General features: G+C 43.9%; 2 protein-coding genes across 3 annotated transcripts in view; both read right to left on the minus strand.

Annotated features, from left to right (window-relative positions):
• Nucleotides 1-4,101, minus strand: part of CENPE (centromere protein E) — a 74,624-nt gene extending 70,523 nt beyond the window's left edge. Inside the window, exons 1-4 of the mRNA XM_074950691.1 lie at nt 3,956-4,101; nt 2,521-2,615; nt 1,565-1,654; nt 1,363-1,481 (exon numbers count right to left, since the gene is read on the minus strand). Of these exons, the coding sequence (XP_074806792.1) occupies nt 1,363-1,481; nt 1,565-1,654; nt 2,521-2,615; nt 3,956-4,011 (360 nt within the window). The 5' untranslated portion in view covers nt 4,012-4,101. The remainder of the gene's footprint in view (nt 1-1,362; nt 1,482-1,564; nt 1,655-2,520; nt 2,616-3,955) is intronic.
• A 3,017-nt stretch (nt 4,102-7,118) lies between these two features.
• LOC141985794 (radial spoke head protein 6 homolog A-like) lies at nt 7,119-22,664 on the minus strand. 2 transcript variants are annotated; one of them, XM_074949984.1, is made up of 6 exons: nt 21,635-22,661; nt 20,124-20,358; nt 17,588-18,346; nt 14,363-14,504; nt 7,998-8,115; nt 7,119-7,437 (listed from the first exon to the last, which is right to left on the minus strand). In XM_074949984.1, exons 1-6 carry the CDS (start codon nt 22,576-22,578, stop codon nt 7,203-7,205), a joined length of 2,433 nt encoding a protein of 810 aa, XP_074806085.1. In that variant the 5' UTR covers nt 22,579-22,661; the 3' UTR covers nt 7,119-7,202. The 2 variants fall into 2 exon arrangements, with proteins under 2 accessions (XP_074806085.1, XP_074806086.1); XM_074949985.1 differs by lacking the exon at nt 7,998-8,115 and adding an exon at nt 8,154-8,250 and having other exon boundaries at nt 7,382-7,437; nt 21,635-22,664.
• Nucleotides 22,665-23,497: the final 833 nt, after the last annotated feature.

Raw genomic sequence — 23,497 nt, forward strand, 5'->3', positions numbered from 1 at the left:
CTGCTAGACTACCTTCTCCTGCTCTTTCTTCTAAACCTAATCCCCTGTTGAGTGACTCTCCTCTCCACATCTACTTCCCTGTTATTTGGGTCCCTTCTCTCCAGCCATCTTGTCGTCTTCTTCCTCCGTTTGACTGACTGTACCTTCCAGCAGCCATCTTCCCTCTTCCGCTCTCCCCCACAGACATTCATCTCCTGTTGATGGCTAACAGCTTAAGTCCCACTGGTGCCTCTGGTACCCATGACAAGTTTTATCTTTTCCAGGCCCTAAGGCTCTTGGCAATGAGTGAGGAAGTAGCATCCTGTATCATGTTACCTACTAGCTCTTCAAACCACAAGCAAGCATCATGTCAGGGGAAGATATAAACTAAAAAACTAGTTCCCAAAACTTCTCATAACGTGGGTGCTCTTATGCTGTCAAATTCACAGACTAAACCATTATTTATTAATGCCCTCTCCCACAATCCATAAATGGCACCAGGAATCTCTTGCATCACACTGAGGCCCAATCCAAACAGCTTCTTGTGTCCAGGCCCCACTGACTTCAAAGGGACTCTACACAGGTGCAGTTGTTGGCCTGCAGGCTATAGGTCTGTATGTACATGCCTAAGAAGCAGTACTGTTTGCTTCATGAGTACAAGGGGGGCTACCAGTGTGGCACATCTGAGTGAGAAATAACCATGGCCATCCCCCATTAGCTTCCGAGGGCACACATGGCACTATAAGTTTTTCTTCTGGGCCTGCTTTTCCAGTGCACGCACACCCTAAGGTATTCTAGCTGTGCTGCACAGGAAGTACACCTGCAGTTTTCACTATTTAGTCATTGCACCTCCTCACAAACCTTCTCTCCAGCACACTTGTGGCCTGTGTTCTGCAAGTCAGACCAGACAACACTAATGGTCCCTTCTGGCCTTCAATCTTGGAGTCTCTGAACCTCTTATGCAAAGCTCTGTAGTTTGTGATTCCGCTGAGTACTTCTTCCACTGTTGGTTTTTCATCTTTTAGAAAAAATTTCTTTAAAGAAGTGAGTTTAGAGTGTACTAATCTGATCCTCATGAGACCCAGTCTTCATAACTACCAGATACAGAACTTGATATTTTATTTAAAGTTTTAATCAAGGTTCAGTGGGAAACAGATATTGAAATATAGAGCTGGCTTGGGGATCTGCATGGATCGCATCCCTGCTACTAGTGTGAGGGGAGGGCTTTCCCAAATTTCATGCAAGGATACATATCACAGCAAAGTACTGCAACACATGCTACCACATGTAACTTGTTTCCGTTTGAAGTTCCTTGTTATCAAGTCCCCTCCCTAATATTTTTGTATAGGATCCAAGTGACAATAATTTAGCTGTATTACTTACTTCACAAATAATTTTGAAGACATCCTGAACTGCTTTAGGTATAATGCCCATAGACTTGTCACTCCCCATCATTGTATACGTTTTTCCTGAGGCAGTCTGCCCATAGGCAAAAATAGTGCCTAAAAAGAGGAACAAATGTTAACTGACCACTACCCAACACTTTCTACAAATAAGGTACATGTAAAAACAATATGAAACTTACCATTATATCCTTGGACAGCAGACTTTATAATTGGAACAGCTACACCTTCATATACTTGTTGGGTGCTGTCATTTGAATGAAAGACGCAATCTTAAAAAGAAATTTATTTTTTTTTAAAAGCTGCACAAAGAGTGAGAAAAAATGAACTTCCCTCACACTTAATTTTGGCAGCTTTTCATCCAATAGGACTGAGACCTTGATGCCCCAAAACCAACTTTTCTGCAGGATTATGCCAAAATATTTTATGCAGGATATAACTGATCGTCTAAAACCAAACTGAAGCAAAATAGAATATAACAACGTAATATGTAAAGTGCGGGAAACTTGGATATAGAGTTGAAAAGATGCTATAAACAGTTAAATAGTATAACCAAGATAATTACTAGGTTATTTACTGTGATCTGAAGCAAGGAAGGAAGTCATTTAAGTCAGACTTGAAGATCTGATCAAGCTCTTGGTTATGCCAGACTTCCTAGGGCAAATCTTAGGGCACAGCTACACCACCTCCCTGAATGAGATTAGCTAAGCTGACAGAAGCACTCTTGTCAGCACAGCTGCATCTACAGAAACAGCTATGTCAGCTCTAAGGGGTGTGATTCCCTCCCCCCCACATTGCTAGCAGACACAGATATGCTGGCAAGACTGTAGCGTAGACCAGGCATTACTCTAGCCCATGCCACAGTTCTCCATCTCTAACATGGCAATTATACTTCCCAACACAGGGGTTGTATTATTTTCATAGAACAGAGCACCGTAAAAAAAGTCACATCATTAAGACTAGTAAACACAACACATGAGAGTCACTGGCCAGCAATCTTCAAGCAACCTTGAGAAGCATGCTATACTGCAGTCAGTCACAGGGGTGTTAAGGATAAAATTAACGATTGTGAGGAGCTCAGATACTACAGTGATGAGGACCATATAAGCGCCTAAATAGATATTCCTTAAGGTCTTACCATAATTAAAAGTTCTTGTACCATCCACTTGTAAAATTGTACAATTTTCACTTTTCCAGTGAAGCTGTACTTTATCTCCAGATGCTTCATTTTCTCTAAAGAGGAAGAGATGTTTTATTAATCTTATTAGAGATCAGAACAGAAAAAATGTTCATATTTGAATGAACATATTTTCATCAACAGAAGATTAGAGGCATAAATCATTGTCACCTACCTACTTCATCCAATCAAGAATACACAAGTTCCACATTTGACTCTTTGCGCATCTATGACCCTGTTTTCCAGCACACAAGCTTATAACATGAATAAATTGCTACAATTCAGACTCTTCTCTCAATAAATTAAAAAAAAAACAAAAAAAAGAACCACGAAACTCAGAGATGAAGTTTATCCAACATCTACGAGCCCAAAAATCAGTCCACTAGCCAAAAATATTTCTAACAATTTGTAATTTAAGGAATAAGACAGCCGTGCTCTGCAATTCACCAGGTCAACTTTCTATTTCATACCTTTGTTAGAAGTTTTATTTATGCCTGCCATACTTTGGGTCTCATCTTCTCTTCTTTATTCCACAACTTTGCCCTCCCCCGACAAATCTCTTTTCTTCCTGCTTTGTGGTCAGTGTCCGCTTCCTCATTTTCTCTTCTCCCTACAGACCCTGACATCCCTTTCCAGCTTCATGGCACATTGCTTTCTTTACCTCTTTACCTAGGTTTTGCCTCTCCCACTTCTCCTCCAAGCATCATACTTGGTCTCCAAATCCCACCTTATCTCATCAATTTCTGCCCCCAACACATAAGAGGCACCAAATCTATTCACACCCCTTTTTACAGAAGGCTTGAAGAGTACACCAGACACTCAGCGAGCTAAACTAAAAGGAGGGCCCCCTCCTTTATCTGGGGCAATGCCCAGGTGAGGGCCAACCCAGCAGGCAAGCTGCTGGGAAAGCTCCGGCTCCTGGCAGCTCAGCTAGCAAGTCTTCACGCGTTGCAAAAGCTCCCCTTCAAAATGTGAGCCAGCGCTCAGCAAAGTGGCAGCGGCCTGAACCTGTCGAGAGCCCCGAATAATAGACCCCAGCCGTCCATGGGAGCGTTTGCTCAGTGCCACAGCGCTAACACCGGCTCCCCCACGGCCCTTCTCACAGCACATCGCGGAGCGCTTGACACGGGCGCCCAACCCCCCTCCCCTGCCCGGGGCGTACCCGGCCCGCAGGGCTCGGGGCACGAGCCTCACCGCTGCGGGCGAGCGGAGCCTGGGGCAGGGAAGGCCCCGCCGGCGGCAGTTCTAGGCAGGGCCGGGCCCCGCTTCCCGGGGGGAATCGAAGGGTCCCCGGAGGGGCGGGCGCCGGGCAGGCGCTGAGCGGGGCAAGGCGGGGTCCCGGGGCAGGGCCGAGCCCGGGGGGCTGGGGAAGAGGGCTCCGGTTCCCTGCAGTCACCTGGCGATGAGCGGCCGCATCCGCACGCAAACTGTCACGGCTCCCTCGTCCGCCATCGCCCCGCTGTGCCTCACGCCGTTGGAACAAACCGTTGCCCTTCTCGGCTCCGCAACCCCAACCACATCCACCAGCTACCGCCTACGTCTCCAACTGCCGCCAGGGTTTGAATTCCTCTCGGGCTAGTTTCCTATTGGTCCTTCCCTGACAGATACTTCCGGAATCCGGACTATACCACTGTCAACCACGCTCATGGGGAGGCGCGTGGAACAAGCCCCGCTTAGACAGTCCCTTTATGAGGTTTAAAGGGCAGGAACGTTCCGTGGGGGTCAAACAGTTACGTTCTTACAGTCAGGAAACAGCTGTGGCTCGAGAAACTCCAGCTGTCAAAGCGCAAAGCTGCATCCTTTATTCCGACCCCTCCCACAGCCGGGACGTATGGCATGCTGGGAATTGTAGTCTGTGACGCTGCACAGGGTTCTGCCCGCGGGATGTGTTTTGTGACATTTCTCTGCATTTCATTGTTAGCTCAAGTTAGTGAAATAATAGTCTTTGCGTAGACTTTGATGTAGCTTTATTCTTTGTCTCATGGACACCACACACCTGCAGCACCTCAATCTGCACAGGCACCAGCCCAGGTTAGCCTGAGAGGTTATGGAAGATCTGACCCTACATCATTTATAGGGCCCTACCAAATTCATGGTGGTGAAAAACGCATCACAGACCATGCAATCCGCTCTCCCCCGGTGAAATTTGGTCTTTTGTGTGCTTTTACTATATACTATACAGATTTCATGGGGAAGACCAGTGTTTCTCAAATTGGGGGTCCTGACCCAAAAGAGAGTTGTGGGGGTGGTGTGGTGTTCCACAAGGTTATTTTAGTGTGTGTGTGTGTGTGGGGGGGTGTTGCGGTATTGCCATCCTTACTTCTGCATCGCCTTCACAACTGGGTGGCTGGAGAGTGGTGGCTGTTGGCCAGGCACCCAGCTCTGTGGGCAGCACCCCGCCAGCAGCAGCACAGAAGTAAGGATAGCAATACCATACCATGCCACGCTTACCTTGCGTTAGTGCTGGTCGTGGCTCTGCCTTCAGAGCTGGGCTCCCGGTTAGCAACTGCCACCCTCCAGCTGCCCAGCTCTGAAGGCAGAGCCACTGACAGCAGCAGCGCAGAAGTAAGGGTAGCAGTACCGCAACCACCCCACAACTTCTTTATGGGTCAGGATCCCTACAATTACAACACTATGAAATTTCAGATTTAAATAGCTGAAATCATGAAATTTACTATTTTAAATACTCTATGGCCGTGAAATTGACCAAAACGGACTGTGAATTTGGTAGGGCCGTAATCATTTATGTAAATGTAAGTTTTGCCATTGATTGCACAAAGAGCAGAATTGAGCCCTAAATTCTTTTGCAGTAATTTTGTTATAGACAGTAAGCCTTTAGTAATTAACTGTCCAGTTATTATGATGTCACAAATTTAATATTTGATCCTGCAAGCCATTCAGGTCAACAGAGCTCAGGTATTTTTACCACCTCCAGTATTAGATGATACTGGTATACAAACATCAGAGTACTTTTGCTGCCACTGGTTTGCAGGTCCTAATGCAGAACAGGCCTATAAGTGTATCCTTTCAATAGCGTATGTATAATACAGATGTCGATGATCTGGTAGTGAATTACAGGTCCTAATTTTTCTAATGTAGGTGCAGCCCTAAAATTGCTTCGTTTGAACATAGTCACTTTTGAAAATTCACGGTGTTCCCTGTAACAGAAAAATAAGCTGCAAGAAAATGCCAGTACATCTCACACAACAGAGATTTTTCAGAATATTGTCCTTAATGAAAATGTGGTGTGAAAAAACAGAAAACATGCTACATCAGCAAAATTGTCTCGGAATAGTGTTTTCCAGAGTTTGACAGGAGACCCTAATCAGCTTTTATGATCCATTTTTCATAAAGAAACATGTTAATAAAAATGGGATATATGCAACTTATTAGAGATTTTCTGAAACTGTTGTAAGTATATGCATAGATCAAGGTAAATAGCTATTACAAATGTGGATCAAGCATTGGGTTGCTGAACACACCATCAGCGAGTGCTCAGCACCTTGAAATATTTGGCTCCAAGCGTCCAATTTTGATTGATTTACACATATAATTTTTTGCTGCATATGACTTTTAAAGGAATATTTAGAATGTTTCTCAATTTACATTGCTCAACACATTTTTTACAGGGACAAATCTATGATTTTTTCATTGGGAGTGATGGGGATGCAAGAAGCTCACAATGACATTTCTAAATTTCTCAAAAAAGTGTAGACTTTGCTATATTATTCTAGGAAACTATATGGTTTCCCCTCCAAACCCACCCCCATTTTATATTATTAATAGCTGTTATTTATAGAATGTCATTGCTGTATATGGTACTGTCCACACATGTAACATGTAATACCTGTCCCAAATGGCTTACAAACTAACTTAGATAAAAGTACAAGAGAAGAACTAGATGTAGCACCAAAACCAGTATGATTGCTTTTTGAGTTTGCACCCGTCTTATTAGTTCCAACTTTGTGGGTTTTTTTCCTTTCTCTACTTTGATATTATAATTTATATTGGTATTTAAGTACAGGCTACGTCAAAGCCTATAAGGAGAGGCATGAGAGCAGGGTGAATGGTAGTGATGGAAGGCTAGCTTTGAGACACATGAAGGAAACCGAGTTTGCTTAGTGTACTAGAGAATGAGTACTTTAATTCTGACCTAGAGGAACCTTGCCTTCCTGTGAGGGCAGTTCCATACCCATGACCATTCAGTCCATAGTCCCTCTGATGGGACTGTTACCAGGTATGGCAAGGTGGTAGAATATGAGGATGAGAATTGTCTATTAGGAAGTGGATTGAAAATACCAATCTAGGGGAGGGCTTTCTAAGAGAAAATGGCAAAGGTTTCCACTACCATTTTAAACAAAGGATTATTAACAAGGGCAGCAATTTAATTCCACTGAATTCTCAACTACATGTTCTGTCCCAGAGTCCCTGCTGCGAGCCTTAATATTTAATAAGTGAAGACACTTTTCTAATGTCAACGTATTTATTCAAAATAAGGAGAGTCTACTAGAGCAGAAAAAACAAAGGCATCTAGTTTAAATAAACATCTATTTTTAGATTGACTTGGTTAATATACTAAATGTATTAAAATTATGTATTATTTTTTAGAAGAACTTTTATACAAATCTGATTCTTGTAGCATTTTAATCATCCTCATCTTCCTCTTCTTCTTCCTCTATCTCATCCATTTCCTCAGCTGCAGCCAAAGCTTCTTCCTGTGCAGCCTTGAGTGCCTGCTCCTCTTCCACAGTAGGGTCATTCATTTCAGTGATTTCTGGCCCACTTGGGTACTCTGTCTGCACTGGTGGGGGCATCGAGGGTGAGTAGTTATCTGGACTGTATTTGTGACCCCAGCCCAGATAGATATTATCAAATTTCCTAAGGGAAAAAAGCAAGAGATCACATAACTTCCTGGCAAAAAACCCCTGAGGGCTCTGCCTATTCTTAGGCTTCCCCATTTCACTGAACAAAAACCAATATGGGACATATTTTCTATAGCTAGCATATTCAATAATGGCATCTGCACTTAACTAATGTAAATAATGATGAATGTGTCATGTGGCTATTAAAGATCTCATTGCACTTTTTTGCAAGAATAGGGGTGTTAAGCCTGAAGTCTTGGCCAAATACTAATTGGATAATTACATTCTATAAATCTGATTTCCACTACAGTTCTAGTGAAGATGGTATTCTTCACTTCTTGCCCTAAATTATTGTTATTATTGCTGTGCACTGTTAAATGGCCTCCATGATCAACTCTCGAGGTGGCTACATTTTAGTAGTGGGAGAAGTCAGTGGATTAAAAATCACCAAATCAAACATTTCAACTGAATGAATTAAATAGATTTCTGTGATTAACCAGTTTAAGATGGAATAAGAGTGAATATTGTGAGATACGAAGGTTAACCAGTCTAGCTATATAAGTAAGAGCTACCTACTTGCCGATAGCATAGGAGTACGCTCCAGGCCACAGGTTGGACTGAAGGACTGCAATGGCATATTGAGGAACCAGGTTTGTGGATAACTGAGATGTCCAAGGAGGAATGTTCTGAATTTCTGCCAAAAAACCAACAACACACACTTACGTGAATTACCTGACTCACGAACATCTATGAAATATTTGGTAGTTAGGTAGAGGACAGGATTTCGTCTCTATACAGTTGTTCTCAAAACCCAAGCAATTGATGTATCCTAAAAAGGGATTTTAAAATGGATGTTAAAGGAGTTGATAAACAAGGGGCAAGGGCTTTAAATATTGTGGAAGCCTTGTAATCTAAAGTCTGGTGTGGAGTCACTGGTTGATAGTCACAGAGTTGTTAATTCAAGGGTGTAGTAAGAAGAACAGGAGAAAAGAAGGTTACACACACAGCTCCTGAAATTCAGTGGTACTTAATTCAATACCAGTTCCCCAGGCAAAGAACACTGTGGACCACATACTGATAAATTTGGGAGACCCAGATCCAAATAATACAAAGATATGACCTTAATCTAAGAATGGAGTGGTTGTACCATTGTCCATGACTTGCTGCAGTATAGTGCTCTAGGATCTAAACTTTTATGTAATTTTTTTTCTAGCATAAGATAATGACGAAAACATCAACTCAATGTAACTGATGTAGTGTTGTCTTCCTGAACCTGCAGAGAACCTGAGACAGTAGCTCTGAGAGGTGAAATTCCCTCTTTCCTCTCAACGTGGAGGAAGCTTGGAATTTCTTCAAATCAACTTTACAAAAACTATCTGAAATTTGTACCCCAAGCAAGGGGAAAAACTTGTAGGGAAAGGCTTCAGACTCAGCTTGATGAAGAACCACCTCAAAAAGGTTATTAGGAATAAGTAGGGAGTCCACAGATAATGGAAAAAGGGATTGATATGCCATGGAAGCTACATCATGGAGGTTAGAAAATGTAGGAATAAAGTGAGAATTGCTAAAAGTCAAGCTGAATTAGCTCTTTACAAGGAAATTAAAACAAATAATAAGAGGTTTTTTTAGTTATATAAATAAAAAGAGAATAAGGAAGGATGAAGTTTGGCCGCTATGCAGTATGGATGGAAAGGAGATTAAAGACAGTCCAGGTATGGCCCAAAAACTAAATGAATACTTTGCCTCAGTTTTCAATAACAATAATAACATAGAATGTGAGCATGAAGGCAGTAAGGCTGATGGAAATCACTGTCTCGAAATGGAAATTACTACACCTGAGGTGGAAGAAAAACTTAAAGATCTAAAGTCAAATTGAAGTGACAGGAAAATTTCCATCCTAGTATACTGAAAGAACTGGCACATGAGATTGCTATTCTGGTAGGGAAGGTCTTTAAAATATCTATATATTTGGGGGTAGTACCACACGACTGGAGAACAGCTAACTACATACCCGTATTTAAGAAAGGGGGAAAAAAGTGATATGTGAAATTACAGACCTGTTAGTCTAACCTCAGTAGTAAGCAAGGTTATAGTACAAATTTGTGAATGAAAGAATAATTACATTCACATGCGTATATGATAAAGGGGATGTAGTGCAACATGGGTGTGACAGTCTGTACCCCAAGGCAGTGCCCTGTAAACCCCATATTCATCATTTGTATATAACTGTGATATGGCATATAAAGCAGGCCATGTGAGGTATCACGGGAAAGGTTACGATCTGCCGAAAGTCATTGTTCTGTCTAAATATGTATATCATTAGTGCATATGAAGTTATGAGATTGTGTTGTATGGTTGTCATTAAAACATGCTGCAAGTTGGGAAGCACCCAGATACTAGCTCCCCAAAGACAATAACCAGGGGGATAACCAACGCTCCAATAACCATCAGCAGCCATTGTCCAGCAAGGGAGCTACAATTCAAAGACTCACCTGCTTAAGGCCAAACCAGGGGAATTGCTCAACCTTGCCTGGTGACTCAGCAATGCCCACCAGACATGCCTGGACTTAGACCAATCTTATTCAATATTTTTATTAATGTTCTTGGCACAAAAAGTAGCAGTGTGCTAATGAAATTTACTCATGATACAGAGTTGGGAAGCATTGTCAATACAGAGGAGGATGAGAATATTATACAGGAAGATCTGGATGACCTTGAAGACTAGTGTAACAGAAATGGGATGAAATTCAATAATATAAGGTGTAAGATCATGCACTTATGGTCTAATAATAAGGATTTCTGCTACAAGCTGGGGGCTCAGAGGAGGAGAGAAACCTGGGTGTGTGGGCCATTCACAGGATGACTATGAGTTAATGGGGCTGTGAGAAACACAAATATGATCCTAGAATATATTAGGCGAGGTATTTCCAGTAGAGATAGAAACATATTAATGGCATTGTACAAGGCATTGGTAAGACCTCATTTGGAAAACTGTTTACAGTTCTGATGACCCATGTTCAAGAAAGCAGAATGTAAACTGGAACAGGTGCAGAGAAGAGCTACGAGAAAGATCATGGGACTTGAGGGCCTATTTTATGAGACTGGAAGAGCTTGGCTTTTTAAGTCTAGCAAAACAAAGGCTGAGAGGGTATAATGATTGCTCTCTGCAAATAAATTAGGGGGGTAAATACCAGGAAGGGTGAAGATCTATTCAAGATAAAGGACAATGTTGGCACAAGAACAAATGGATATAAACTGGCCGTAGACAAATTCAGGCAGGAAATTATGAGATTTCTAGCCATCAGAGGGGTGAGATTCTGGAACAACCTCCGAATAGGAGTTGTGGGGGCCATAGGTGCTGACTTCCCCTCTTTCCCCTGGGAGCTTGACCCCCCCTCTGCCCCCGCCCCCGCTCCACCCCTTTCATGAGGCCCTGCCCCACATCTTCCCACCCTGCACAGCCCCCATTCCAACCCCTTCCCCAAAGTCCCTGCCCCAACTCTGCCCCCTCCCTGCCCCTATTCCAACTCCTTCAACAAATCCCCACCCTGGCCCCGCCTCCTCCCCTGAGCACGCCACGTTTCTGCTCCTCCCCGTCCCTCCTGGAGCGTGCTAATGCTGCCAACAGCTGTTTGGTGGCGCCTGGATGGGAAGCACTGGGGTGTAGGCGGAGGAGCGGGAACGCGACGCACTCAGGGTGGGAGAAGGAGGAGGTGGGGCAGGGGGTGAGGAGAGATTGGCTGCCGGTGGGTGTGGAGCACCCACTAATTTTTCTCCGTGGGTGCTCCAGCCCCGAAGTCAGTGCCTACGGTGGGGGCAAACAATTTAATTAGTTTTAAAAGAGAGCTGGACAAATTTATGAATGCAGTTGTATGACAGAGTTGCTTGTAATAGTAGGGAGTAGGGCTCAGAGCCCTGGGACTCACTTTTAGTTTATGTCTTTTGTTCCTAAAGCAGGGGTGAAATGGGGTATACGAACCCCACACTGAGCATAGAAAGAAGTGGGAGGAGAGCTTCTCAGGTTTACAGGCAAGCAGCTTGAGCACACCCCGTGCAGTTGCCATCATAGAATATTAGGGTTGGAAGGGACCTCAGGAGATCATCTTGTCCAACCCCCTGCTCAAAGTAGGACCAATCCCCAATTTTTGCTGCAGATCCCTAAATGGCCCCCTCAAGGATTGAACTCACAACCCTGGGTTTAGCAGGCCAATGCTCAGACCACTGAGCTATCCCTCCCCCCATCGCTGCCAATCATGGAGGCAGGCACCCAAAGCTGCAGCCCACAGAAGAAACAAGGACTGCTATAAAGGGAAGAGTGCAGAGAAGGAAGAGGAGGCAGAGGACCCTGGGGCAGCACAGGGGTAATGCCCCTGCACCAGACTGCCTCCACAAACACAGCCAAGAGACTGAAGCAGACTGCTAGACTCAATTAGAGATGAAGGTCCAAGAACTGCCCTGACTGGGGGCAAACTGAGGGGGGCCAGAGAGAAGCAGCAGAGACCCCTGAAAAGAGCACACCAGGAAGTGGTGATAAGGGTCAAAAGTAGGGCTGTCGATTAATTGCAGTTAACTCATGTGATTAACTCAAAAATTAATCATAATTAAAAAAATTAATCATGATTAATTGCAGTTTTTAATCACATTGTTATACAATAGAATACCAATAAAATTGATTAAATATTTTGGATGTTTTTCTACATTTTCATATATATTGTATTCTGTGTTGTAGTTGAAATCAAAGTTATATGATTTTTTATGACAAATATTTGCAATGTAAAAGTGATAAACAAAAGAAATAGTATTTTTCAGTTCACGTTATACAAGCACTGTAGTGCAATCTCTTTGCTGTGAAAGTGCAATTTACAAATGTAGATTATTTTTGTTACATAACTGCACTCAAAAACAAAACAATGTAAAACTTCAGAGCCTACAAGTCCACTCAGTCCTACTTCTTGTTCAGCCAATTGCTAAGACAAACAAGTTTGTTTACATTTACAGGAGATAATGCCGCCCTCTTATTTATAATGTCACCAGAAAGTGAGGCATTTGCATAGCTCTTTTGTAGCTGTGATTGCAAGGTATTTACATGCCAGATATGCTAAACATTCGTATGCCCCTTCATGCTTCAGCCACCATTCCAGAGGACATGCTTCCATGCTGATGATGCTCGTTAAAAAAATAATGTGTTAATTAAATTTGTGACTGAACTCCTTGGGGGAGAATTGTATGTACCCTGCACTGTTTTACCTGCACTCTGCTATATATTTCATGTTATAGCACTCTCAGATGGTAACCCAGCATATGTTGTTCATTTCTTAAAATGAACACTTTCACTGCAGAGTTCACAAAACTCAAAGAAGGTACCAATGTAAGATTTCTAAAGATAGCTACAGCACTCAACCCAAGGTTTAAGAATCTGAAATGCCTTCCAAAATCTGAGAGGGAAGAGGTGTGGAACAAGCTGTCAGAAGTCTTAAAAGAGCAACACTCCAATGCAGAAACCACAGAACCTGAACCACCAAAAAATAAAATCAACCTTTTGCTGGTGGCATCTGACTCAGATAATAAAAATTAACATGCGTCAGTCCGCACTGCTCTGGATAGTTATCGAGCAGAACCCATCATCAGCATGGACGCATGTCCTCTGGAATGGTGGTTGAAGCATGAAGGGACATATGAATCTTTAGGACATCTGGCACGTAAATATCTTGTGACTCTGGATACAACAGAGCCATGCAAAAGCCTGTTCTTACTTTCAGGGGACATTGTAAACATGAAGCGGGCAGCATTATCTCCTGCAAATGTAAACAAACTTGTTTGTCTGAGCTATTGGCTGAACGAGAAGTAGAACTGCGTGGACTTGCAGGGTCTAAAATTTTACATTGTTTTATTATTGAATCCAGTTTTTTTTGTACATAATTCTACATTTGTAAGTTCAACTTTCATGATAAAGAGATTGCACTGCAATACTTGTATTAGGTGAATTGAAAAATACTATTTCTTTTGTTTTTTTACAATGAAAATACTTGTAATCAAAAATAAATATAATATGAGTACTGTACACTTTGTATTCTGTGTTGTAATTGAAATCAATATATTTGAAAATGTAGGAAATATCCAAAAATATTTAAATAAATGGTATTCTACTATTGTTTAACAGTGCGATTAATCACAATTAATTTTTTTAATCGCTCGACAGCCCTAGTCAAAAGGGATTCCCCCTACCCAGTGTATTTTGGGAGGGTTTTTTAATCTCCTTTCTCTGAAGTATCAGGGATGGCCACAGCTGGAGATGTGACATGGGCGGGGGGGGCGGGGGGGGGCACTAAGCATTCTCTCTCTCAGGTGCTGGGCTGGCTGGTTCTTGCTCACATGCTCAGGGTCCATCTGATTGCCATATGTGGGGTCAGGAACAAATTTTCTACCAGATCAGATTGACTGTGACCTTGGGAGTTTTTTGGCAGCATGTGTGTGTGGGTCACTTGCCAGGATTATCTGGATATATCTCACTTAATCATTTTCCTGCCATTGGTCCTCCTAGTCTCTGCCTGTGGCACATAGTAGTCTAGTCTCCTGTAGGTTATACTACATTGGTCGCATTTCAGATGCTGCGTTTAGTATGTGAATCCTGGCTGGGGTTGGTGCCCTGTGGTATAAAGGAGGGAAGACAAGTGATCCCTTCTGGCCTTAAACTCTATGGCTCTAGTGGAATTGTTAACTCTGAAACCTAAAGGTGACAGTTTAAATGTCAACATTGATAACTATTTCCCTGTTGATCATGTTAGGAGAAACATACAGTTAATGTGATTATCTCACAATCCCAAGCTAACTCCAGGGACCCAAAACTCTAGAATGTTTATGAGACAGCTGCTAAAAACTCCAGATGGATGTTCACTGTAAAAAAAAGATCAAGGATTCAAAGAAGTCTGAGTGGCCTGTACCTGCATCTTCAGAGAGTGGAGTCAGAAGAGGGGGTCCCACTTCTGGCCGTGGTTCATCTGGCTCTTCTGCTTTTTCCTCTTCCTCACCTTCTTCTTCTTCTTCCTCTGACTTTTGAGAGGGGTTAATCCAGGAACAGCGGCCCTACAATCAACGTACCAAGAGTTATAAAACAGGTGCAGCAATCTTTGAAATACTGTGATGTGAGTTAAAACATTCAGTTCAGAAGCACTAAGGTGCCTAAACACCATGGTGATGGGTAGCATATAAAAAGAAAAATAGATAAATAGATGACATACAAGTATACTTGGCAGAGGTCTCCAGGCATCCCTTATTCAATTAGCTGCTTCAGAATTCATTCCCTTATACTTCAGTCATCAGATTTCAATCTGCTTTAGAGTTCTCAATTTTTTAAAAAGGTGCACTTAGTGTTCGTGAAAGATTCTGGACTTAAACCGAAAGACTAAAATTCTATATTCATTCATAGCTAGATGGTGTTGGTAGGCAGAGCCCAGCAAGGGCTTCACCACCCCAGGGGCTTCTTTAGGAGGCACCATGCATCAAAGACACACCTCTGAGGCACAATTCGCTCCCTGCTTCCACCTTCCTCCAGTGAAGGGGTAATAATTTGCTGCTGGCCTATACCAGCAGCAAATTATAACACCTTCTGGCCCAGCTGTGCTGTATTACCCATCCCTCCCTGCACAGGGGCATGAAGTAAGCAGGCACATAGCACCCACACACTCCTGCATTTTTGGACCTACGGTCCAGGTTGCCTGCACAAGTGAGTAAGGAGAAGTCTTACTTCTCCATCCTCCCCTGTGCAGGCATGTTGTCCAAATTATAATCCAGGCCCCACAGAGCAGAGACAGTATAGGCAGCAATGATTTCTGTATATCCACACTGTTTTGCCAGAGTGCCTCAATCCTGACCAGGAGGGACTACTTTCTATGGATGAGAGGATGGTTCTGTCCTGGGTCCAGTCAATCCTTGGCCTTATTGCTGATACTGCCAACTGTGATGGTACTATTCCACTGTGAATACAAGTGGCAGAATTGATTAATAAAGTGGAACTTGATTAATAAAGAATTCAAGGAAGGTAATGTAATTAATGCCAATCAACATAGGATTATGAAAAACAGATCCTGTCAAACTAACTTGATACGTTTTTTGAAAAGATTACAAGTTTGGCTAATAAAGGTAATAGTGTTGATGTAATACATTTATGTAAGGAGTTTGGCTTGGTACTGCACGACATTTTGATAAAAAAGTTGTATGATACAAAATGAATACGGCACACATTAAATGGATTAAAAGTTGGCTTACTGACAGGTCACAAAATGTAACTGTAAACAGGGAATCTTCATCAAGCAGGGGAGTGCAGGGATTGGTTCTTGGCCCTACACTATTTAACATTTTTAATCAGTGACCGGGAAGAAAATATAAAATCATCATGGATAAAGTTTGCACAAAAATTGGGAGAATGGCAAATAAAGAAGAGGAAAGGTCACTGATAAGAGCAATCCAGATTTCTTGGTGAGCTGGGAGCAAGCAAACAATATGCATTTTAATATGACTAAATGTAAATGTATACATCTAGGAAAAAGGAATATATACTTACAGGATGGGAGAAACTATCCTTGGAAGCAGTGACTCTGAAAAAGATTTGGGGATCATCGTGGATAATCAGATGACCAAAAGCTCCCAGTGTGACACTGTCACCGAGAGGGCTAATGTAAACCTTGGATGCATAAACAGAGGAATCTCAAGCAAAAGTAGAGAGGTTGTTTTACCTCTGTATTTGACGCTGGTGTGACCGCTGCTGAAATACTATGTCTAGTTCTGGTGTCCACAGTTCAAGAATGATGTTGATAAATTGGAGAGGGTTCAAAAAAGAACCACAAGAATGATTAAGGATTAGAAAACATATCTTATCGTGGTAGACTTAAGGAGCTCAATTTAGCTGAACAAAGAGAAAGTTAAGAGGTGACTTGATCAGTCTATAAGTACTACATGGGCAACAAATATTTGATAACAGGTTCTTCAATATAGCAAAGGAATCACACAATGCAGTGGCTGAAAGTTGAAGCTAGACTACTTCAGACTGGAAATAAGGTGTAAATTGTTATCAGTGAAGGTAATTATCCATCGGAAAAATTTACCAAATGTCATGGTGGATTCTCTGTCATGGGGAATTTTTTTAAAATCAAGATTGGATGTTTTTCTAAAAGATATCCTCTAAGAATTACTTTGGGAAATTCTATGATCTGTGTTATACGGGGGGGGGGGGGGCGGGCGCTGACTAGATGATCAGAACAGTTCCTTCTGGCCTTGGAAATATGAATCTGTCCATTATTTTGCATAGGTTACTTGTTATGTCTGGCCAACAGCTGAAAAGAAAAACTCAAAATGTTCTTAAGATTTTAAATATCTATTGATTTTATATTTAAAGCCATCATTCTGTTGCCAAGAAATAAAAAACCAAATATTCACCAATACTCAATGTATGACTCTACAGTATTATTGTTGGGCTGCTAGAGGGCAGTCAGTCACCCAGCAAAGAAAGATCAAATTAACAAATACTCTTCCCAGACCTGTGTTGACATCATTAATGCTGCTAACTTTTAACAAGGAAATAAATGCCATGTCACACACAGCTTTTCCTTCAGAAGAAACAAAGGGACCACATTAACAGAGTTAAGTGTTATTTTCAAGCTTCTGTAATGGCATTACTTACAGTGTAAACATCAAAAATTCAACTGGAGAAAATATTGGACAGTGTTCCCTTTATGTACAGTTATGAACAGCCTACATTGGTATTAGCACTCTAGCTAGTAAGGCATACCTAGTCATTGCCAAGTCAGGAAAGAAACTGTCTTGGCCTTTGGAGAAACAGAAACTAGACAGAAAGGATCAAAGTCCACCAATGCTCAACCCCATATTATCACAGGAAATTGATTATTGAGGGATACACTCCCTTATCCCAACAGGTTATTCCTGCCCATTTATCCAGAGGAAGGCATGCAACTTCCCGCAACTCCCTGCAAAAAACCCCCACAACCCTAGAAAGTTGCTGCCAATATGCATTAGGATATTGCAGTAGGAGACAATTCTAGCTCAGCCCCAAATGTGGTGAACAGTTCACCCTATGCAGATTACTTTCTGAGACACCATTGATAACCATGTAATTGGTATCCAAGATCAATACTGATTACATAGAGCTTTACCTGCATAAGAATATTCTGTACATGGTGCACCCAGTTGGAAATGGAATCCACAAGTTCCATCACACTAATGGTCTCAAAGTCAGGATTTTCTTCATATGTGTCTCTTCCTCCTCCCCCCTCCTCCTCTTCATCCCCTTCCTCCTCTCCAAACTGGTAGAACCCCAATGGGCTGATCTGGGTCCCTGCTGAGATCCGAGCGATCTGTGCACGCAGGTAATTGGCCTCATTCCCTGGGAAGGGTGGATAGCTCACAATAGGAGCATCCAGCCTTCCAGTGAAGAACTTCTTGATTTTCCTGGAAGCCACAATTTGCGCTGGTGTCACTGGAGGTAACTTCACCCAGGGTTTGCCTGGCTCATTACAGACAAAATAGATAAACTTATTGGTGCCAGTCCGGTTTTCTTCTTTTGGGACCACTGGTGGGGGTTTATAGGTGGACTTTGGTGGCTCATCTTCTTCTTTCTCTTCATCTTCTTCTTCATCTTTGTCCTCACTCCCCTCTTTCCCCCCCTCCTCAATCACTTCTTCCTCCTCTGTCTCCTCCTCCTCTTCCCCCTCACGGTACTCCACTTCGGCCACGATATAGTTCATCTCCAGGCCCAAGATCTTGCCCCAGAAGCGACATGTCTGGATTGGCTGCATGCTAACGAGCTGCTTGAGGGCAAGGAATACATGGTAGTTTTCCTCCATGCTCAAGCCGACTCCAGCCTGTTCAAAATAGAAGGCTGTCTCCATCACATTGGGTAGAGGGCTATCTGTCTAGGGAAGAAATTGCCAGAGTTAAAGCTGAGGTATAAATAAAGGTATTTTTAAAAGGTTAAGTATATTACTCACTAAAAATAATACTTAGCATTTATATATTGTCTTTCACCCTTTCAAAGTGCTTTATAAACATTAATTAACTAAGCCTCACAACATCCCCTGAGGAAGATAATAATATACCATTTAACAGAAGGAGAAATCAAGGCAGAGAGCTTAAACAATATGGAGCTTTCAGGTAGCAGAGTCTGGAAAAGAATCCAAGATTCCAAACTCCCAGTGCTCTCTTAACTACTTCAAAACATTCAGGGTCAGAACTAGTTACAGGTGAACAGTATGAGCAATCTATACAAGGGATCTCAGTGCTTGCACTCATATACTAGTACATCAATGCCACTCATTGGCTCGGAAGCCACCGATGACCAGGGACAGTGAGGCTATATTTCCTCATGTGCAAGACAGGTGCATTTTGCAAGAACAGAATAATCTTTTTACATACTCAGCTAATTTGGTTGGATTTCAAAAGCCTGAAAGAACCAGAGAAACTCCATATATAGCTAGCAATCCCTCCCAAATATTAGTGTCACTCTTTTGGATACCTGGATATAGAGGTATTCTAAGCATGCATTATTTAAGATTGACTATATTATATGTGGGATTTTCCAAATCATTCAGCATTGGAGTACTTCTGCTCACTCTAGAAATCAGTGGTAAACCTTCCATTGGCTTCAGTGGGAACACAGTTAGGCAACAACAAGCCTTTCTGAAAAGTCTCCCTATGTCTTGCCATCTTTACCCCTTTACCATATGGAGATTCATTCACAGCCACTTACATCAGATAGAGGAGCAAAAAAAGTAAGACTGGGAGTTGTATACTGTATTATAGGGTGAATAGTTTGGTGGAGTGACTATTGGTTTATGTGGAATTTCTCTGACACCGTCAAGCTTTTAAGTATCAACCAATTAGGTTGAGGATATAAAAAATGCAATTTCTTCTTCCAAAATACATTGCTTTTTCTCACAAGGACATGTTACCACTTTGTTCTTGGCTATCGCTGACCTGAAGATGACTGGTACAGCATGGACAAGATGGCTTAATGTCTTTCTATCTTTAATGTTCAGTTGCAATGATTTACTTGTACATATAATGTTGACTTGCTATGAAGGTCAACTCCAAACAACTCGTATTTGCTTTCTCAACCTAGTGGTTCTACCTTTCACCATGTAGTGGTTCTAACTTTCATCAGAGAGCTCTCTTAAAACCATTTGGGAACTTAATATTCAGTATATTAGAAGTAAGGGGACAAAAAATGTACCTTGCTGCTTTTATATGAAAAATACCTTTTCAGTTCTACACTTCAGTTCTTTAGGCCAAATGTCACCATAACTTTTTTCTAGCTGGGACACGGACCAAAACTGCAACTGGAGTAAAAGGGAGTTAAAAATTCTCCATCCTTTGTCTCACAGTAGTGGCTGAACACAATGCTCTTAACCCTGTTCCCCATGCATCCCCATATGAATTTCATTTTAGGTAAAATAAATTAGTCAGTCTAGATTACGTAAGGAAAAGAGAATGCTGTAACTCTTCTTTTTCATCCCTCATTTCTAGAGGGACAAGAGGTGGAAGCCCCACTGAAGGGATCATTTAAGATTGTGAGGGGCAAAGCAGTGAAGATTAGAATATACTGTAGGGAAAAATCCTAACTTGCCAGGGGATGGGCAAGATAACCTCATGCCTTTTCCATCTTTAATCTCTGTTTCTACAACAGTCACTCACTATTTCCTCTTCTGGCTCTTGATCTCCTCCCTCTCCTGTCCCCTTGAGGAACAGAGCCTTATATTTCTCTGCCAGCTCATATGTTGGAAGCATTTCATGCTCATCACGGAGGGTGTCCATTTTTTTCTGGAACTGAGCCCATTTCACATCCTTACTGATATTCTCAATGATATCTACTGCATTTATAGGGCGTTCATCCAAGATCTTGGTCAGCATGTGAGCAAGATGATCATATCTGTCAAATCAAAAGAGATTGAAAACTCCAAGGAAGAATATTACTGCCCTACTATATCAAATACTCAGCATAGTTGGTTTCTTATGTCAAAGATAAAGGCATATGTCCTGGGATAACTCCTAAGGTCCAGAGCCATCACTACAGTAATTAGCTCTAATATTGAAAATGTCAGCTGAGTGTTATGGAAATTAAGCCTGAGATATATACCTGGTAATATTCATAAGGAATAGCTTGTTTGTAGTACATCTAATAACATGTTCATCTTCCATTTATAGCTTTTCCCACCATTTCTCCACTTACAGTTTGAAGCTGGATTTAGAACTCTTAATAGGGTCTATCTCCCTTTAATCAGGGGTGGGCAAACTTTTTGGCCCTAGGGCCACATCGGGGTTGCGAAACTGTATGGAGGGCCAGGTAGGGAAGGCTGTGCCTCCCCAAACAGCCTGGCCCCCGCCCGCTCCCAATTCCCATCCCCTGACTGCCCCCCTCAGAATCCCCCACCCATCCAACCCCCTGCTCCTTGTCCCCTGACACCCCCTCCCAGGACCCGATGACCCTAACCACCCCCCAGGACCCCACCCCTATCTAAGCTCCCCTGCTCCTTGTCCTCTGACCGACCCGACCCCTATCCACACCCCTGCCCCCTGACAGGCCTCCTGGGATCCCTGACCCATCCACCCCCCCACACACTTCTTGTCCCCTAACTGCCCCCCCCCCCAGAACCCACTACCTACCCAACCCTCCCTGCTCCCTGTCTCCTGATCGCCCTCCTCCCCAAACCTCCACCCCATCTGACCGTCCCCTGTGCCCTGACTGCCCCCTGGGACCTCCTGCCTCCCCCCGCCCCCTTACCACACCTCTCAAAGTGGCAGGACAGGCTTGTTGGAAAGCCTGGGAGGTAGGTGGGTGGGAGCAAGCTGCGCTGCTCACGCAGCAGAATGGCTGCGGGGAAGAGAGGACAGCGGGGGAGGGGCCAGGGGCTAGCCTCCCTGGCCAGGAGCTCAGGGGCCAGGCAGGACGGGCCCGTAGGCCATAGTTTGCCTGCTTCTGCTTTAATCCCTCTAAATTCCTTTTGGTAGGTCTGATCTTGAGTGCTGCTGAGAACCTATGACTACTACAAAAGGATTAACCCTTATGTCCTTGATTCTCCCCACATGCTTTCCCTTCCCTCCCCTCCTATACCTCCTTACCTCTTTGTCCTCTCCACTCACACTGTCTTCTCCTCCACTCATACCTCCTTCCCCTGCCCATGTTATTCCCCTCTTTTCACACTCACAAGTTCAGGCCAGACTTTGTGCTGCTCTTCATTAGATAGGCCTTTGCATTCTGGATTGCCAGTGCTCTAGGTTCAGGATCAGGTATTTCATCCTCATATGGGCTGTATCCTGGCTGATAAAGGCCATAGCCTGGTTCGTGTGGTTGATAAGGGCCATGTCCAGATACAAAAGGCTGATAGGGACCAAGCATAGGTTCTTGTTGTTGATAAAGGCTTCCTCTTGGTTCCTGTAGCTGATAGGGGTCTTGTCCCAGGGCATGTGGCTGATATATGCTTCGTCTCGGCTCTTGTGGTTGGTAGGGTTCTTGTCCTGGTGCATGTGGCTGATAGATGCTTCGTCTCAGCTCTTGTGATAAGGGTCCCACCTGACGGGCTTCATAGGCAGATTGTCCTGGTTGGTGAGGCTGATAGGGAGCTTGACCTGGTGTGGTATCCTGGCCCGGCTGGTGAGGTTGATAAGGGGCTTGTCCAGATTCATAAGGTTCATAAGGAGATTGTCCTGTTTGGGAGGGTTGGTAGGGGCCCTGGCCAGGTGGGGTCCCCTGACCAGGCTGGGTCGGCTGGTAGGGGCCCTGGCCGGGCTGGGTGGGCTGGTATGGCCCTTGGGCAGGTGGAGTCCCCTGACCAGGCTGGGTCAGCTGGTAGGGGCCCTGGCCAGGCTGGGTGGGCTGGTATGGCCCTTGGGCAGGTGGAGTCCCCTGACCAGGCTGGGTCAGCTGGTAGGGGCCCTGGGTGGGCTGGTATGGCCCTTGGGCAGGTGGAGTCCCCTGACCAGGCTGGGTGGGCTGGTATGGCCCCTGGGCAGGTGGGGGCTCCTGGCCGGGCTCGGTGGGCTGGTAGGGCCCCTGGCCGGGTGGGGGGTCCTGGCCGAGCCGCTCGGAGCTCTGCCCCGAAGGGGGGGACCCCTGAGCCTCGGGCGGGGGGTCTCCGGAGGGATCCGCCATGGCACTGGCTGCCGGCTGGGGCTATTGGTCCCTCAGCACCAGGGTCCCGCCGAGCCCCGCCGCCGCCTGGACTCCCGGCTTCTCCTGTCTCCAAGCAACAGCTCCCAGCCCCAGAGCGGAGGCGCGGGCGGGGCGTTGCCACGGTAAACTCGACTCCGTTGCCAGGCTGACTTGATTGGGCGCCCGTGCAGCACGTGACTCCACTCCACTCCACTGTCAGAGGGGGTGCGATGGCGGGGGCGGAGAATCCCAGCGCCAGATCAAGTCGCTGGTGCCCCCGTCTCCCCCGCGCGTCTTTGCGGGTTTCACCCACGCTGGGCTCGCTAGGGTGTGTGGTCTTGTGTTATAGTTTGTTTTTCAAGATGTACTGAGCATCTTTGGGGAGGGGTGGCCTTGATAATACAAGGCAAAAATGGCGGGAGGGCTAGCCCTGAAAAGTTTACAGCCTAAGAATGCGTATCTAGGGACGTACACATACAGTCTGAGTTTGCGGAGCTGTGGCCAAGCAGCACTTTGATCACTCCACTTCTCTGCTCTTGTGCAGTACCCCTTCCACTTGATCCCTGTCAAGTTGCCTAGCACAGTGTTTCCTAACGTGTGGGTTGTGCCCTCCTGAGGGTTACAAAGGAGTAGCCTCAGGACATGAAATGACCTCTCAATTTGTCCGCAGAGCCTCAGATTTCGTTTTAAAAAAAGGCCTGGGCTACATGACCAAGTTGCACAAGTTTTACTTAAACTGAGTTTTAAATTGATTAAAACTGGTGCAAATGCCTGTTTAGATATTTCATTTTGGAAGTGGTTTATTTAGGTTTCTCTTAAATTGATCCCTAATTGGATTTAAAATAAAGGGGGGGGGGAGGACTTGTTTAAACCAAAATAAGAGTGTCCAAAGGGGATCTGCACCAGTGTAAGTAAACTG

The sequence above is a fragment of the Natator depressus genome, chromosome 4 (genome assembly GCF_965152275.1).
Source record: "Natator depressus isolate rNatDep1 chromosome 4, rNatDep2.hap1, whole genome shotgun sequence".
In the NCBI taxonomy this organism is placed as follows: domain Eukaryota; kingdom Metazoa; phylum Chordata; order Testudines; family Cheloniidae; genus Natator; species Natator depressus.

What these genes read in the sequence shown, in the direction of transcription:
- LOC141985794 (XM_074949984.1), bottom strand. Translation starts at nt 22,578, where the DNA reads ATGGCGGATCCCTCCGGAGACCCCCCGCCCGAGGCTCAGGGGTCCCCC. An exon ending in AAGAGCCAGAAGAGGAAATA is followed by an intron (nt 18,347 to 20,123) that starts GTGAGTGACTGT and finishes TTTCTTCCCTAG; the next exon opens with ACAGATAGCCCTCTACCCAA. An exon ending in TACAGAATATTCTTATGCAG is followed by an intron (nt 14,505 to 17,587) that starts GTAAAGCTCTAT and finishes CGTTGATTGTAG; the next exon opens with GGCCGCTGTTCCTGGATTAA.